The sequence below is a fragment of the Bos taurus genome, chromosome 14, assembly GCF_002263795.3.
Source record: "Bos taurus isolate L1 Dominette 01449 registration number 42190680 breed Hereford chromosome 14, ARS-UCD2.0, whole genome shotgun sequence".
In the NCBI taxonomy this organism is placed as follows: domain Eukaryota; kingdom Metazoa; phylum Chordata; class Mammalia; order Artiodactyla; family Bovidae; genus Bos; species Bos taurus.
Window position 1 is genome coordinate 60,526,576 of NC_037341.1, and position 15,835 is coordinate 60,542,410.

At 30.9% G+C, this 15,835-nt stretch overlaps 1 protein-coding gene across 39 annotated transcripts in view; it reads right to left on the reverse strand.

Moving 5' to 3' along the window:
• The window catches only part of RIMS2 (regulating synaptic membrane exocytosis 2), a 608,892-nt gene that overhangs the window by 167,435 nt on the left and 425,622 nt on the right, over positions 1-15,835 (reverse strand). For 10 of the 39 annotated variants that reach the window (XM_059874482.1, XM_059874481.1, XM_059874480.1 and 7 more), the window contains one exon: positions 9,358-9,390. The exons of 28 other annotated variants lie outside the window; for them this stretch is intronic. In XM_059874482.1, coding sequence (XP_059730465.1) covers positions 9,358-9,390 — 33 coding nt within the window. The remainder of the gene's footprint in view (positions 1-9,357; positions 9,391-15,835) is intronic. One more of the 39 variants, XM_025001673.2, reaches the window with a different exon arrangement.

The following is a 15,835-nucleotide window of genomic DNA, read 5'->3' on the forward strand; positions in this document are numbered from 1 at the left end:
AGTAGCTTACAGACAACAATGATGACAGTGATAGAAACAACGTATTTCAGATGAACAAAGTTAAAAAGGCCAAATTCATGGACTCTCTAAATGCTGCAATTACCATTTAGGCATGTACCAAATTAAGAACAATAAAAAAAGATATAATCAGTGCATGCAGCTGTTTTCTCACTCTGAGGTAACAATGACACAAGAAAAAGCACAGCTATTGGCGTATTTATTTTCTAGATTCAGTAGGCAGACTATAAAAACAACTTAATGATGTTTTTCAAAAGTCAGAGGAGTAAGAATAGAAATTGTTAAAATGACTCATGAGATAAATAAGAATATGTAATATTTTGTCATGTTATAATTTTATTTTCAAAGGAGGTGCAATTCAAAAAGAAAGTATTCTCTTTAATTTTATTGAATATTTTAAGTACTTTTTCAATAATCTAGTAACAGAAAAAAATACATTTTAGATTGATAGTAATAAACTAGCTGTTGACAAAAAAATTCATGGTCATTTATATGAGTGTTTTCCAAAGTACCTTATGTATAAATATTAAAAGCAAGCTCCTTAAATTTTTGAACCTGAAATTTCACTTCCCAGGATCTTTCTTAAAGAAATAAATCAATGTACAAAGATATACATACATCTTCATTGCACTATTGTTTGATAATTTTAAAGACTGGGGAAAAGAACTCCAAATGTTCAAAACAGGGGAATAAGTACATGCATTTATGGCATGTCTACAGAATATTATACATTCACAAAAAATTATGTGAATAGTGCGTACATCCCTTCACCTATATAAATTATATAAAAGATATTATGAAATCTTAAATGATGGATATTGTACTATAGTTAGTAATTTTAAAAAACATACACTCATGAAAATATATATGCACATAACTGACACAAAAGACAAAGAGATGGAGTGAAAAAGATTTAAGATTTACACATCAGAGTACTTATCAGTTATCATTGGTTACCAGAAGTTAGTATAAGTGCTTTTGGCTTATTTGTGTTAATATATAGTTTATAAAGTATCCACAATGATCATACAAATACAGAAAAAAATATTATTTAAAAACACACAAAATATAATATTTATGTGAACAAAGACAAATTATTCAGTTTGAAAATATTTTGTCATGATTTGATAAAGTGTTTTGGAAATAAATATTAAGTAATTTTTAAAATGCAAATGTGCAATCATTAATTATTTATCTTAGGGACATACACTTCTGTTAAATAAAAGTATGTGGGTGTACTGATTAAAAGTGGTACAAAATAAGATATACTTCCAAATGTAATCAAGTGCACATCCTTCCAACTTTTATGTATATTAATACAAAAAGTGATTTGGCATGTTCTTAAATTTTCCATGTTTTTTTCAAGTGTAGGACCAAGAAACTGTTCAACAAAAACTTAAGTTCACTTTAAAATGATTTCTTCATAATCACTTGTCTGTAATGAATTTTCTCATTTTTTAAATTAAAACATTTATACTAGAGCCTCATAAAAAGTACACTTTTATTAGCCAAATTATTTACTAAAATAAATGTAATGCAGAGAATTAAGAAATATTGGAACAAGTTAAACTGAGAAAAGATTTGGAAATAAATACTGTGAAAAAATTATAAATTACGTACCTAATTATTCTGTACTAGTACTGGGGCAAATGGAAGCATTCTATTTTGAAGTGTAAACAAACATAATCTTAACATGAGTTTTGAGAAACAGTTATTTCCAAGTCAATCAATTTTGAGGATTTCTCCACTGTTGTCACTAGGAAGTAACACATTTGCAATGAAAGAAAGTATGATTTGGTTTTGCTTATATTGCATTTACTTATAAAATGATCTTGGCTCCTAGAAATGAAGGAAAACTGAACTTCATAAGTGCCTAAAAGTAACATATGGAATTAAATGAAACATAAGAATCCTAGAAACTTATATAATCGTTGTTCTACTGTGAGGTTCACAGTTATGGGCTATCGTCTCTTGAATTATGTTCTCAACTTTAAAGATCTGTGTTAGATATTTAGGTTACCTGTTACTGTGTATCTGTATGCTGTTTCTCTATTAACTGTCTACCATATTCATTAAATGATACTTCAGAGGAGATGCTCTAGACAAATTTCAAAGACTCCTTTCACTGTAGTCAAAAGAAACTGATATTCAAACCACTTTAGGACATATGTGATAAGGAGTGGTTTAGTGAGCTCAGGAAATACAGTATGTCTATTTTCAACATCTAAATTCAGTGAACAGACTTACTGAGATTTTATTATTCAGAGGACTTGGATTTTAGCACCATTTTATGCTTCAACGTGTAAAATCAGGATGTGCATGGAATCAGGGTAGATCAGGGTTTTGACCATGGAGAGTTCAGTGGAGGTAATCACCACAGTGTTGATAAGGCTTGGAACGACCCAGATTTAGGGTAACGAGTTTGTTTGTGTTATATGGGATTGAAGAAAATCTTAAAAACAGCACTAGTTTAAAAGCTAAGAGCCAAGGCTAGGGTTCAAGACTTAATTTCTCAAGCCTTATAACTGTCAGCACTTCATTTCACCTTTCTGGGCATAAAGTTCACCATCTGTAAAATAAATAATTTTGGATCAGATAGTCTTTACGATCCTTTCAGCTATATAGCTCTCTGACTGGTTAATTCTGAAGTCAAATAATATTTAAGTGCTTGTTCTTTTATATTGTAATACCTATTTCATCAACGTAGAAAATGTAAAGTGTTCTAAAAATTCTTGCTCTCTTTGCCCTGGCATTGCATTCATTAAAATTTCCTTTACTGAATCTGTGTGTGTGTTTGTGTGTGTGTGTGTTTGTGTGTGTGTGTGTGTGTGTGTATAGTAGCAGGGAGAGGAATGAGATGAAGGAATAAAGGGGGGAAGGAGAAAGGCAAAAAAGGGGGAGGGAGGGAGGCTGGGAAAGAGAGAGAGAATTGAAAAGCTCATTAAACCAAAAATTTTGTACAGAAAATAAAAAGATCATAAGGGCAATCTAATCTAGAAGCATCTTTCAGACTAGCTAAAATGTAACATTTTCTACAGTGTACATTGACATGTTTAGGGGGAAATGTTAGTAATCTAATAACTTAGTTACTTTAAACTTGTTAGTCAATTCCTTTATCTTTGAAAACACAAGATATATTTTAGAGGATAAACTAAATTTTAAAATGTAAGTCCCTCAAAGAAGGAATGTAATGATTATCATTACAATTGCTTTTAACAAAAAGTATAATAACCACGGATAAATGATAAAAACACGAGTCAGATTCATTAGGCTAATAAGGTATACCTTATACGTGTTAAGCACTTTGGAATGTTCTGACTTTTCATTATAGCTAAAATCTACATTATAGATGAGATAACCCACAGGGTAGTAAAGTCATAACACTACCATGAGTATGTCTTGTCCCCATCTTACTGTGTTTTGGTATGACATAATTATCATAGACCACACTGTGTCTGACATCTGGAGCCTAATTAACATATCCTTAAAATATACTTCAACTACATCCATTCACATATATCGAAGGATAGCACAGAAAGCTTGAAAGGAGTATAATAAAGAAATTTAAATACATCTTTACATTTGTTTGCTTAGAAACATATAGAAATTTAAATATACTTAGAAATATTGTGTTAATTTAAGAATCATAAACATATAAAAGTGTCCATCATATAAAAACTGGGATAAGACCTATGCTGGAAAAGACACCTATGTAATTTTTCTTATGTATATTAGTTTGGAAATTAATAACACCTAAATCTATATGCCCTTGATTGAAATATTTAGATATGTAGATTTTAAATAGTACCCATGCTTGGACATCAAGCTGTATTCTTTCTCCAAAGGTGCTAATAATGATTATTATTGGTCAATGGTGCAAGAATGACTATACAGAGTAATGTCACACAGTATTCAAAGAAATGTATCTTAAATGCCTTCATGAATAGGGACATTTTACGAAATATTCCTGTTTAGTACTGAGAAGAAAGACAATTTTAAAGTTAGGTGAGATCACTCTCAGAAAGAATGAAGAGGCACCAGAAGAGATTAACCTATGTTAATCTCTATGTTAGAGACTAAACTGAATTTCATTCAACTTTCCAAATTACACATGGGAATATCAGTTCCACTGAGGATCCTAAATCAACCCTGAATATTCACTGGAAGGACTGATGCTGAAGCTGAAGCTCCAATACTTTGGCCACCTGATGTGAATAGCCGACTCACTGGAAAAGACCCTGATGCTGGGGAAGACTGAAGGCAGGAGGAGAAGGGGGTGATAAGAGGGTGAGATGGTTGGATGGCATCACCGACTCAATGGGCGTGAGTTTGAGCGAGCTCTGGGAGATGGTGAAGGGCAGGGAGGCCTGGTGTGCTGCACTTCACACTGTCTCAGAGTTGGACACAACCTAGCAACTAAACAACAATCAGCACAGCGGTTTGTGGTAGGACTTTTTTTTTTAATTAGAAAATTTGTAAGATAACTGATTTGGTCTGTTTTCTAAAACTTATAATCTGAAATATTTAGTCATGAAATGACTCTCTCTTTCAACACACCACTCTCAGCTCGTTTAATTCTTTTCTCTTTTCCCAATGTTCTCCCTTTAAAAACGTCTCCTTTTTCTTTTCTAGCTACATCTCCTCTTGGCTAATTTCCTTTTTTGGCAATGCTTCTTCAGGCTATTTCCCTACAAGCCAACCTTAGACTGTGATATGGTAATTTTTAATCTGTAATCTTCTTTTTAGAGATTCCTTCTGGTTCTCTTTCCTATACTTTGAATTGGCCTATCAACCTCCTTTACATTCAGCACGACCTTATAACCTATGAGTAGGTTCTTCCTGTCAGTTGTGTCACATAATTGATTAATCCGATTGTTGTTGCTGTTCAGTTGTTAAGTCACGCCTGACTCTTTGAGACCCCTTGGACTGCAGCACACCAGGCTTCCCTGTCCATCACCAGCTCCCGGAGTGCGCTCAAATTCAGGTCCATTGAGTTGGTGATGCTATCTAACCATCTCCAATATTTCTATTTATTGTCATTTTGCTGTCCATTAAACTTTGGCTTTCCCATTATCAGTTCCCTTCTTCATCCCTCCCCTCATTTCCCATACCCCAGCCCTCAACATTTCAAGCAGACTGATAAAAGAAACTATTATCTGTCAAGTAACATTCTTCTCTCCAGTTAAACTATAACCTAATTTACATTCCCTTGGAAATTATCTCTTAATATATTCATGCTAACTTATTCTCTTTTATATGAAACCTATTTACTGCTCATACCAATCCATTTATACTACAATATTTTTATAGATATTAAACATACAACTTTAAATAAGCAAAGAGGAAGAAAGTTATCTGAATATATGCCTTTTTTCTGAATCTATTTCTGCCAGGTAAAAACTCTATGAGAATTTTAAGGCTCTTGGTTTATACTGAAAAAAACTGCCTTTTAGGAAGATTATATTAAACTATGCTACCACTCTTTTACCACACTCTCCCTAGTGGTTATGAAAGAAATAAAATATTTTTATATATTTATTGATCAATGAATTTCCTGTTTAGTAAAATTTCTGTATATGTCTTTTGCCCATTTTTTTATTAGAGCTTTTTGGAATATACAATTTATATTACAATTGATACTATTTGTTTCAAAGTGATTCAGATGTTAAGGCTCTTTATACTGAGTTGCTGCAAATACGTTTCACAATTTGTTGTCTGCCTTTTAATTTGTTTATGCTGATTTTGGTATTTTGAAGTTAATACCTGACACATTTTAGTCAGATCTCTCTTTTTAAATTTTTTCATTGCTTTTATTCTTAGAAAGGCATTCTCCCTCTAAAGAGAAACTCTTTATGCTTTCATCAAACATAATTAAGTCCTTAATCACATGCAGTTCATTTTGCTTAATAGGAAGTATAAGCAAGCAGCCCGAAGTCACATCTCTAGTGAGTGACAGACTTGGGTTAGAATTCAGACCTATATGGGTTCAATGTTCTTGCTGTTTCAATCCAACTCTCTTGCCTCAGAAATTATAAAATTCATTTCTGGTACAGCAGTCCTGATGTGCAAGTCTGTATGACAACAAGCTCCTAAACTGGTAGCCACAAACTAGTAATAAGACTTTTGCAATGAATACAACAAAAAGAATTAATGCTATCATTCTATCATATCATAGAAAGAATGTCTACACATCAAAATGCATGGGCTTCAATATAGTTGATCTAAAATAAAAACTGCTTTTTAATATGTTATATAATAATAAAATAACAGTTTCACTTACATAGTACTTACTATGTAACAGACAGTTTCTAGGTGCTTTACATAGTGTATATTAACTAATTTCATCACTATGAAAGCACTTTGACATGGTAATGTTATTATCTCCATTTTATAGGTGAGGTATCTGATAGCAACTTTCTCAGGATCACATATCAAATAAGTGGTGAAACTGATCAGGCAGTCTAGTACCACAGTCTTTGCTCTAATACTTCTTCTCAGACTATTTCTTACAGGAACACTATTCCCCCAATATCAGTACTTTTATGAAAGAAAATTAAAGTGACCAACTGGTCTAGGTAAAATTGAATATCATAGTATTAACAGTGCATGAAAACTATTTTGAAAATTTAGCAGTAACATCTTACAATCAGGATTAAGTTTTAAACTTAAAAACAATGCATTCTAACCCCCTTTTTAAATATGAAACAGCTGAAACCCAAAGACATTAAATTATGTCTGTAATCACAGCTTACTAGTAAGAATAGGACTAAAACTAAATCTCTTGACTTCTATCTAATAATCTTTCCAGTTTCTTCCACACTACCCACACAAGGAAGAAATGCTCAAGACCACGTTTATCCCATGTTTGGGTATTTTTGTTTCAAGCTCCAAGAACTTTCCTAACTCTATTATCTTATAGTTGAATATTTCTAGGCTTTAAAGAACTAAGTCTAAGTATTATACTCTATCTGTAGTAGTTTTCATACATGATGTGATGTTTTTATATATGTCTATATACATATATTTCATTCGAGACTTTTTGGTTAAAAATCACAATATTACTTAATAAAATGTTAAGCTTAAACTTACAGAAATTATTTCTCAAAGTTACCGTGTCTCTCATAACATCTGAGCTGTCTAACACAGTACTGAAACAGAGTTGACATCATGTGCCTCATTATGAACTGAGTGATTCACATTTTCTGTAAAATTTCACTGTAGTAACTAGAGTTACGTTTTCCCATGACTAATCAATCTTGTAAAATATTTTTTTTCCCCACGCCACATGGCTTTCATGATCTTAGGTCCTCCACTAGGGACTGAAATTGTGCCCTTATCAGTCAAAGTGCAGAGTCTTAACTACTGGACTGCCAGGGAACTCCCCAGGATTGAGCAATCTTGAGTGCCTGTGTCTTAGATTTTTGTTAATAATATTATGTCCATTAAAAACAGGATGTAACCAAGAATAGAAACTATCTATAAAATGGATAAAATATGTAAATAAAATGATTGGTAATAAATTGAAAACTTGGGGAAATTTCAAAAAGAGTTTATATGTACATTTAGATGTAAACACATATACACGTATGTCAAACTTCCCCTACAATGAATGTTACTTCTCTTACCATTTTAGGATACAACACAAGTAGAACAAAATGTCAAATGTAAGCTCATAGCACTGAAAATATGGTACATATGCCAAGCAAACATAATAAGAATTGAAGAGCAAATTTGAAATAATACATACCAATGAACAATATTCAGAATAACCAGATAAACAAAATGAAAAAGGAACCATTTTCATGCTTAGAATACTATAATTGAAATAATTTAGCTCAGACTTCTCTCCAGAGCTCCAGACCCATATATCCAAACACAGATATTAGATGAATATTCCAGAGAAACCTCAAACTAACCCATCCCCAAACTGAACTCTTTATTTTGCACCCTAAATTTTTGTTCAATTCATATTCCCTGTAAGATAAACTATACCATCACCTATCCAAACATTTCAGTCACCCAAGATTATTATCTTACTTTTTTCTTTTCCTTACAACAATAATGTCCAATTGGTAACTAAGTCTTATAGATTCTACATCTTTAAATAACTTCTCAGGAATCAACTGCCTCTACTGGTACCTTAATTCAGCCAATTTTGATCTCTCAATTGATTTACGCAGTATCCTCATAAATGGTATTTCTGCTTATATAGTTCCAGTCCATTTTTTACCAAGCCTCCAGGCAGTCTTTCTAGAAGCAAATATCTGATTGTGTCCCTCTCTTGCTTTATATGTTTCAGTAACTTACACAAAACTTCAGAAACCCTCCTCTGCCTACTTTTGTCTAAACAAATCTGAAGCCATTCCACCATATTGTTTCCTCTGCCTGATATATTCTGCACACATAAGGTCAACATATTCCTAGCTTTCAGTATTCAACTCAAGGATCACTGCTTCCATGAAGCCTTTCTTGAACTAATACCCACACTTCTCAGGGGGAAATGATAACACTATCCTTTGTGATTCCACTGTAGTCTACATATACATATAAATTATATGTATATATTTCTCATAGCATCTGTAATACTATTATGCTTATTTGTTAGACTCATACTAGAAAAAGTCCACAAGGAAAGGGGCTATTTTGTGTGCCCTGTGATTTCCAGCACCTAGAACAGTACCACACAGCGAGTACTCAGTAAATGAGTATTGAATAAATGTTCACTTTTTTCATGAAACTTTGTCTGGCCATCTATTCGAATCAGATTTTATTTGACTTTATACCTTTGTAGAACATATTGTTGAGTCATCCATTTTAGCACATCAACATAGCATGTTACCCACATATTTTAACTCCTCTGTGATACTGACAGCTTGTTTAGGGCATGTATTAGGTCTTTAATGATTTTCCATGTTCTAACACACTGCTGAACTCAAGATAGAAATAAAATACTTTTAGAATTATGTATTAAAAATTTTAAAATAAGTTTTAAGCCTAAAACAAATTGAAGTATGATTAATTTGTTAATTTAACCTACCTGACTATACATAAACATACATATATTTGAATCTGGAGTTAGTTACCCAGTTATGGAAAAAATGTATATATATACTTCTATGACATAAAATCAATAATTTAATTTTATTCATCTAATTGGAGCAGTTGCTGCTAAAAGATGAATATACAACTACCTAAAATAAAAATGCCTGCAGATTTAACATTTTGTTAATATAGGAAAAGAATGAAAAATTAGAAAATAAGTAAAATATAGTAAAAAAAAATTTCTAAGACAAGTTAGATAAATGAAAAATAGCAAAGAAAACAGTAGAAGAGACAGACCTGCATGTCTTCTCCTTGTGGCGTCCACGTCTTCTGTGATCACACCGTGTAATGGACAGACATAGACAAAGGAGACGGGTGTGAGTGGATGTACTCAAAGGTAAAAGTGACACTGAAGGAAAGGGCCTCAAACCATTTTGAGAAAGAATCCTGTGCACAGTTGTAGGGAAGACATAATCAAATACATACCATATTAAAAGAAAAAAAAATACGGAAGAACTGATGGTGAACTGGTTAAGCTACTATGGATTAGCAGAATCAGAAAAGTAAAGTTAGTATAGAAATAAAGAGGATTCAAATGTTGACAGTTATTTATGGACAGCCAATCCTGAACAGTGATGCTGAAGAAAGATATCATTAGTAAAAACAACAGTACTTGTAAGGCCATATTGTTTAAGACATTACTAAATCCATTTCAGATCTGTGAAAACGCTTTTAGAATTTTTAGTTATCATTGAAAGGAAATGATTTAATTGAATAATCTTCAAAAAGAGCAATAAAAATAATTTATTTCTATGCCCTTCAAGTTTCCTAAATTTGTCAGTACATATATGAAAATAAAGTATGACCATTAGGGCAATAATTCACAATACTTCAGTACAACATATTATGATAAAAATATCCTGCAGTAACAAATATAATAAAACTCATTATAACAGACTAGCTGAAATAAAAGGCTTTATTTAAATATTATAATTCAAGTTAATATTCAATTACAATAAATTTTCTTTGATCATATTCCCTTATAAGGCTTATTTATTCAGAAAATTCTTACAGACATCACAGAACAGATCATTGATGTTCGCATAGAAATTTGCCCATCCAAATCCAACACCTCCTATAGCAAATATGGCACGTATTTAGGAAACACTTCTTTATCCATTGATAGTGGAAAAGTTCAGAAGACATTTTATACAGTGTTGAAGCAGGAAATGTACGGTAAACTGAGCATTCTAAGAAAATTTTTTTTCAAAGATATTAAAGAGTTAGTATGACTGATACAGATAAACATTATAACACAAAATCAAAATGGCCTATTTTAATTACTTTCTTAGCTTCAAATCAGGTGATACAAATTCTTAAATCAAAACACCACACTCATTTCTGCAATACTTGTATCATGGTTTTTGAGTGATTTATAGAAAAACGTGTTTTATCAAAATATGTTTGGAATATTGATATACTGAAATTATAACTCTTGAGAGAAAGCATTCCTATAACAAATTTATCTTTTTGAATATTGGAAAATGAAAATTTTCCACTAGGAAAGAAGTACTGAGGTAACCAAAGCTTTATGTTTTAAGAGAGAAGAGAAATCCTGGTATGAATTCTAGAGATCTGAAAAAAAAATACACATTTTGAAACTTAATGTCATTTTGATTACTATGCAAGTACACTTTTGATCCAATCAAAAGTAGACAGTAAATCTCATCACAATTATAATACAAACTAGAGTTTGCCAATAGGATCGACCAATAGAAAAGTATTATCCTCTGAAATACACTCATAAATTATCATGCTATATACCATAGTTTGTTCTGCATCCCAGTCCACCCATTTCTCTAAGTAGATAAAATAGGAAAATATGAGCTATAGTAATACAATGGGTTAATGCTGAGATATATTAATATCATATTTGCATCATTTCCTACAGTAAAAACTTCCCTACATACATATTTACCACACTACTAAAGCAGCTTACACACACGTTAAAATGAAATTAGTATGAATTGGACAAAATAACCGCCTAAGTATATTCCACCTCTAAGAAAATATTTTATTTTTTTGCAGAAAACATAAAAGCAACATAAATAAGTAGAGCTTCTTTTGCTATCTAGCATTTTCCTGTATTTTGAGTATTTTATAATGGCATTAAAGCAATATTTCTCATGTGGTATGGATTCAAAACATTCAAAATTCTTTCTAACCCACTGAAGCATACAGACTTTGAGTGACTTACCCAAAGTCATAAAATAAGCTCAAGGCCAGAACCAGAAATAGAACACAGGTCTCCAACTACAGATCAATTTTCTTTCTACTAGATGCTATATGACCCAATAAAAACATGTGAAATAAAAAGTCAATTAAGAAAAAACTAATTTTTTTCATGGTAACACCTGAACTGGATATTTTATTATATTGTATTAACTAGATGCTTTTAAAAAGAGGTACATGGTACAACTAACTATGCAAGTAATTCACCAATGCTTTTTACTCTTGTGAAGAATATGGTAATACTTAGCACCAACAATTTCATTGTTTTGAGAAAATACTACAAAATTTATACTATAGAAAAGGATGAAATTGAAAGATTTTAACAATGACCTCACTATGAACTGAAAGTGCCTAATAATTCATTTTTACATTACTTATGTCAACATGATCACTTAATAAATAGATCTTAATCTTACATAAATATCACTTAACTTTAATTAGAAGACCGAATATTAATGTAAATCATAAAATTTCAATGAATAGCTTTCATTTATACCAAATATATTTTTTAAATGTTTGGCTTTCCTGTCTTCTTTGTGGATATAGCTTTAATTATATACTGTTTGTATTAGAATATCCACTTTTGCAAAGAGATGCTTATACTCTATATCCTTTAAACAGCTGTGTCATATTTCAATGGCAATAGCTATAAAAACTTATTTCACATATATTATTATAATAAATTACAGGCTTTTGTGAACCCTGAAGAAGCTAAAAGTACTCCCTTCACTTTTCCTTTAATCCTTACTTTGTGACAAACATTCTACCTTCAGTGCTGTTAATGGCAAGTCTAATCAGAAATCTTTCTAACACTTCATTTAACCAATAACCAGTTAGAGAGATTAAAGACAGTAAAAGTACACCCTCTCTTAGGGATCTATTACTGTCACACCATAGCTGGTTGTGATTAAGTAGATAGATCTATACAGATATAGATAAAATATACACTTACAGCCTTAAGACTTCAAGTGTATATTAGAACTTGCATGTAATTAAAAGTTAATAATAAGTATGAGGGCTTTTTTCTGGAGGAGGAAATGGCAACCCACTCTATGAATTCTATGAATAGCAGAGCCTGGGGGGCTATAGTCCATGGGGTTGCAAAGAGTCAGAAGTGACAAAGCATGCACGCATGAGGGTTTTTTAAAGGTCATAGGAGCCTTAGAATGTTTCCTTTGAGGGAAGGAGAGATATTTTTCAAAATAAAGCCTAAGCAAAGCATCTACTTAGTAGGTATCTCAACAATATAAAGATCAGGAAAGACCTAGAATAAAAAATCAAAATGTTTATCAAAGTTTACAGATTTCAAATTAAAATTTCCCTACTGTGACAAAAATATTGTTGAAAAACTCCTCAATCTAAGTGATTCAAATTTATTTTCTAAACTAGTTATTACTTTCCACAATTTTGCAACAACCTTCAGATTATTGAATATTTACACAAGTTTCTACCTACCTATTGGAATAAGTGAAGCATGATCTTTTGAAATATTAACATTTTTAAAGTTAACAAAAATATTTATCTTGTTTCTTATTCCTAGCTGTGCCAGTTTTTTTCTGATTCTATCCTTAGAGTCTTACTTGTAATGCAATTTTAAATGCAGAAGAAAAACATGCTTAGAGTACTTTTGAAGGAGTTTAAAATAATTGATTTCCAAACTATAGCATACTACTTATCATAAAAAAGAAAGTCACTTAAGTACAGGCTTGGCCTTATAATTTATCTGTATGTTTAATGAAAATGGAACCAACTTTAAATGAGCAAGTAAACTCATAAGTCACGAAATCTCACATTATTCCAGGAGAATATCCTTGTTAACAATGCTATATTTACATCTGAAGGTATCAGCAGTACTTAATTCTAAAATTCCCATCAGTTGATTTGCATTCTATAAAATATCTACTTAGTTTGTTTTATATCATGTTCTCCTGCCAAAATATATTCATTCTAAAACAATCCAGAAATAATTAGAAATTACCAGCCTGTTAATACTAACCAAGAATACAACCTTGATTCTTTTTCCCAGATAAGATGGATTAGACTAGCATTTAATTAAAGACTAAATTAAAACATTGATTTAGTCTGAAATATATTGTTTCTACTTTTAAGAAAGGTTAGAGTATTCAAGAATGAAAGAAAACAAAAGCACAAATATCAAAATAATCAAGGAAAAATTTTAAGTATGAAATTCACTAACATAACACACTTTTGAATATTTAGTTTGCCTCATGATAAATTTTATAAAGCATAACTCCAAAGGTTGAACTGAGTAAAAAAAAATCCCTGCCTTCACCATAGTTGCAGATCCATAAAAAATACAATATGGAAACTCTATTTTGGAAAAAACTAAAGGTTAATACATTAAATCATATAATGCTAAAACCAGGGGCTTATGAACAGAAAATGTTATAGCAAGTAGTAAAACATAACTTGTTACTTTGAATATTCTCAATTTCCAAAAAATTGTATCATCATACAGTCACCCAGGAAAGTGCTTCATTGCCCTCACTTTTCCAGAAAATCGTAAGCACTTATTTCCAGATAAGATACAGCAAGGTAAGTAGCACTGTCACGTTTCACGGTAATTATACAAAAAGTAGCTAAGTCAATTGTAGGTTTTCCTAGCTACAGCATACCTTCCACTTAGAAAAAGACAAATCAAGGTGGACAATCTTTTTTTATAGTTATCAATTAATCATCACATGTATCAGAAATCATTTATAATTACATCTCAAAGTATTGTAGATTCTGAACTATTTAAGTCCAAGAGTTTTTTATTCTGGAGAAAGAGAAATTTTATCAGTCTAAAACATTCATTAGTATAACTGAAGTTAGCTTTTGCAGCAAACTACTTTTGAATTTAAGTAAAATATAAGATAAAATATTTTATGTAAAACTATGCTCTTTTGCCATATATTATGCTAATTACTAGAAGAACAGATAACTCACAAAGTGAAAATAATAAATTTCAACAGATTAACTTTGTTTTCATCATTTAAAAACAGTATGTTATTGTAGGCATAGTATTCTAGTCTAGAATTGGATTGTTTATTGAGAAAATAAACAACAGATTTTACATGCTCGCGTGTCCTTGATTAGCATTAAGAATGGTTTGTTAACTTTACGGCCTACCCCAAATCTACGACACATTCTACATGAAGAAGATATTTAATGATTTACTCTGAAGATTAAACATAAAACCTAGGTTTTAAAATCATTTATAAAATTCTTGAATTTTATGATCACATCAAAGATACTAATTCAATAAACGTCATTATCCTTCCCAGGGATTTTCATCTATATTGCTGTTAGTTAAGTTAGATATACTGAAAATAAATCACACATTTGCTGATATTTCTCTCAGAACAACCTAGTTCAGAGATGTATTTTTATTTAAAGAAGCAGATACTAACCCATATTACTTAAAGTTCATCTAAGTTTTGTTAACCCATTTTCTAGTCTATATCATGCCATTTAGCACTCCAGATGCATAGTCATATTTAAAATAAAAATTTCAAGCAGTGTTTTAATTGTTAGTATACATCCTTAAAATGCAAAATTCCTAGTGTTGTTCTTGTATAAATTTTCGTAAGACAGCAAAAGAAAAAAATAACAATAAATGTGATTGATACATAGCCAACAATGCATCTCAGGTTTGGGTTCAAGCCTTTACAAATTTTTTCTAATGCCACAAGTTTACTACAATAATCCTTTGATTAAAAAACTTTGACTATTGATGGAAGATGATCTCTTAGATTTTAATGAATAAAAATTATATAGTAAACACTGATCATAATTACTGATAATTAATATGGTAGATATATTTAAATATAAGGAGTGAATCCAAAGAGGTCTTCTGTGAAGTCCAACTCATAAACAGGCTATTGAAATGCAATTAGGCCCACCTGATAATCAGCCCACTGTTTTCTACCCATCCTATCATTCCAAAGTTTCAATCATTAAAAATATTCTCAACATATTCTACCTTCCTTTTAGAAACAAAAATATTTATGAACAATAGAATTTAACATAGTATTTAATGCCTTAGCATATTGCATACTTACTCATGACATTTAGGGTTTGAATTCCCAGGAATTTCCCAGTATATAGGAAAATGCACAATTACCAAGGTAGGAAAATCTATAAACATTTTAAACCATGACATTAAGGCACTCTAACTGCATTAATTTTTCTCTACTGCATACATAGCTTATACTTAATTAAAGACTTAAGTAATAAAAATATATGCAATATATGAGAATATACAAATTAAAAATATCTAAAGGAAATTTAAGAAATTTCATTTGTGAGGCTTAAAAATATATTTGGCCAAATACTGTATCTTTTCATGATTTTAATATGAAATTAATCATGAAATTTTCATGATTTTTATGTAATTTATTTACATAAATAATATATGGCGACAAAGGTATTCATGACGGCAACCAAGAGAAATAAATAATAGTTTATGACCAAGGATAAT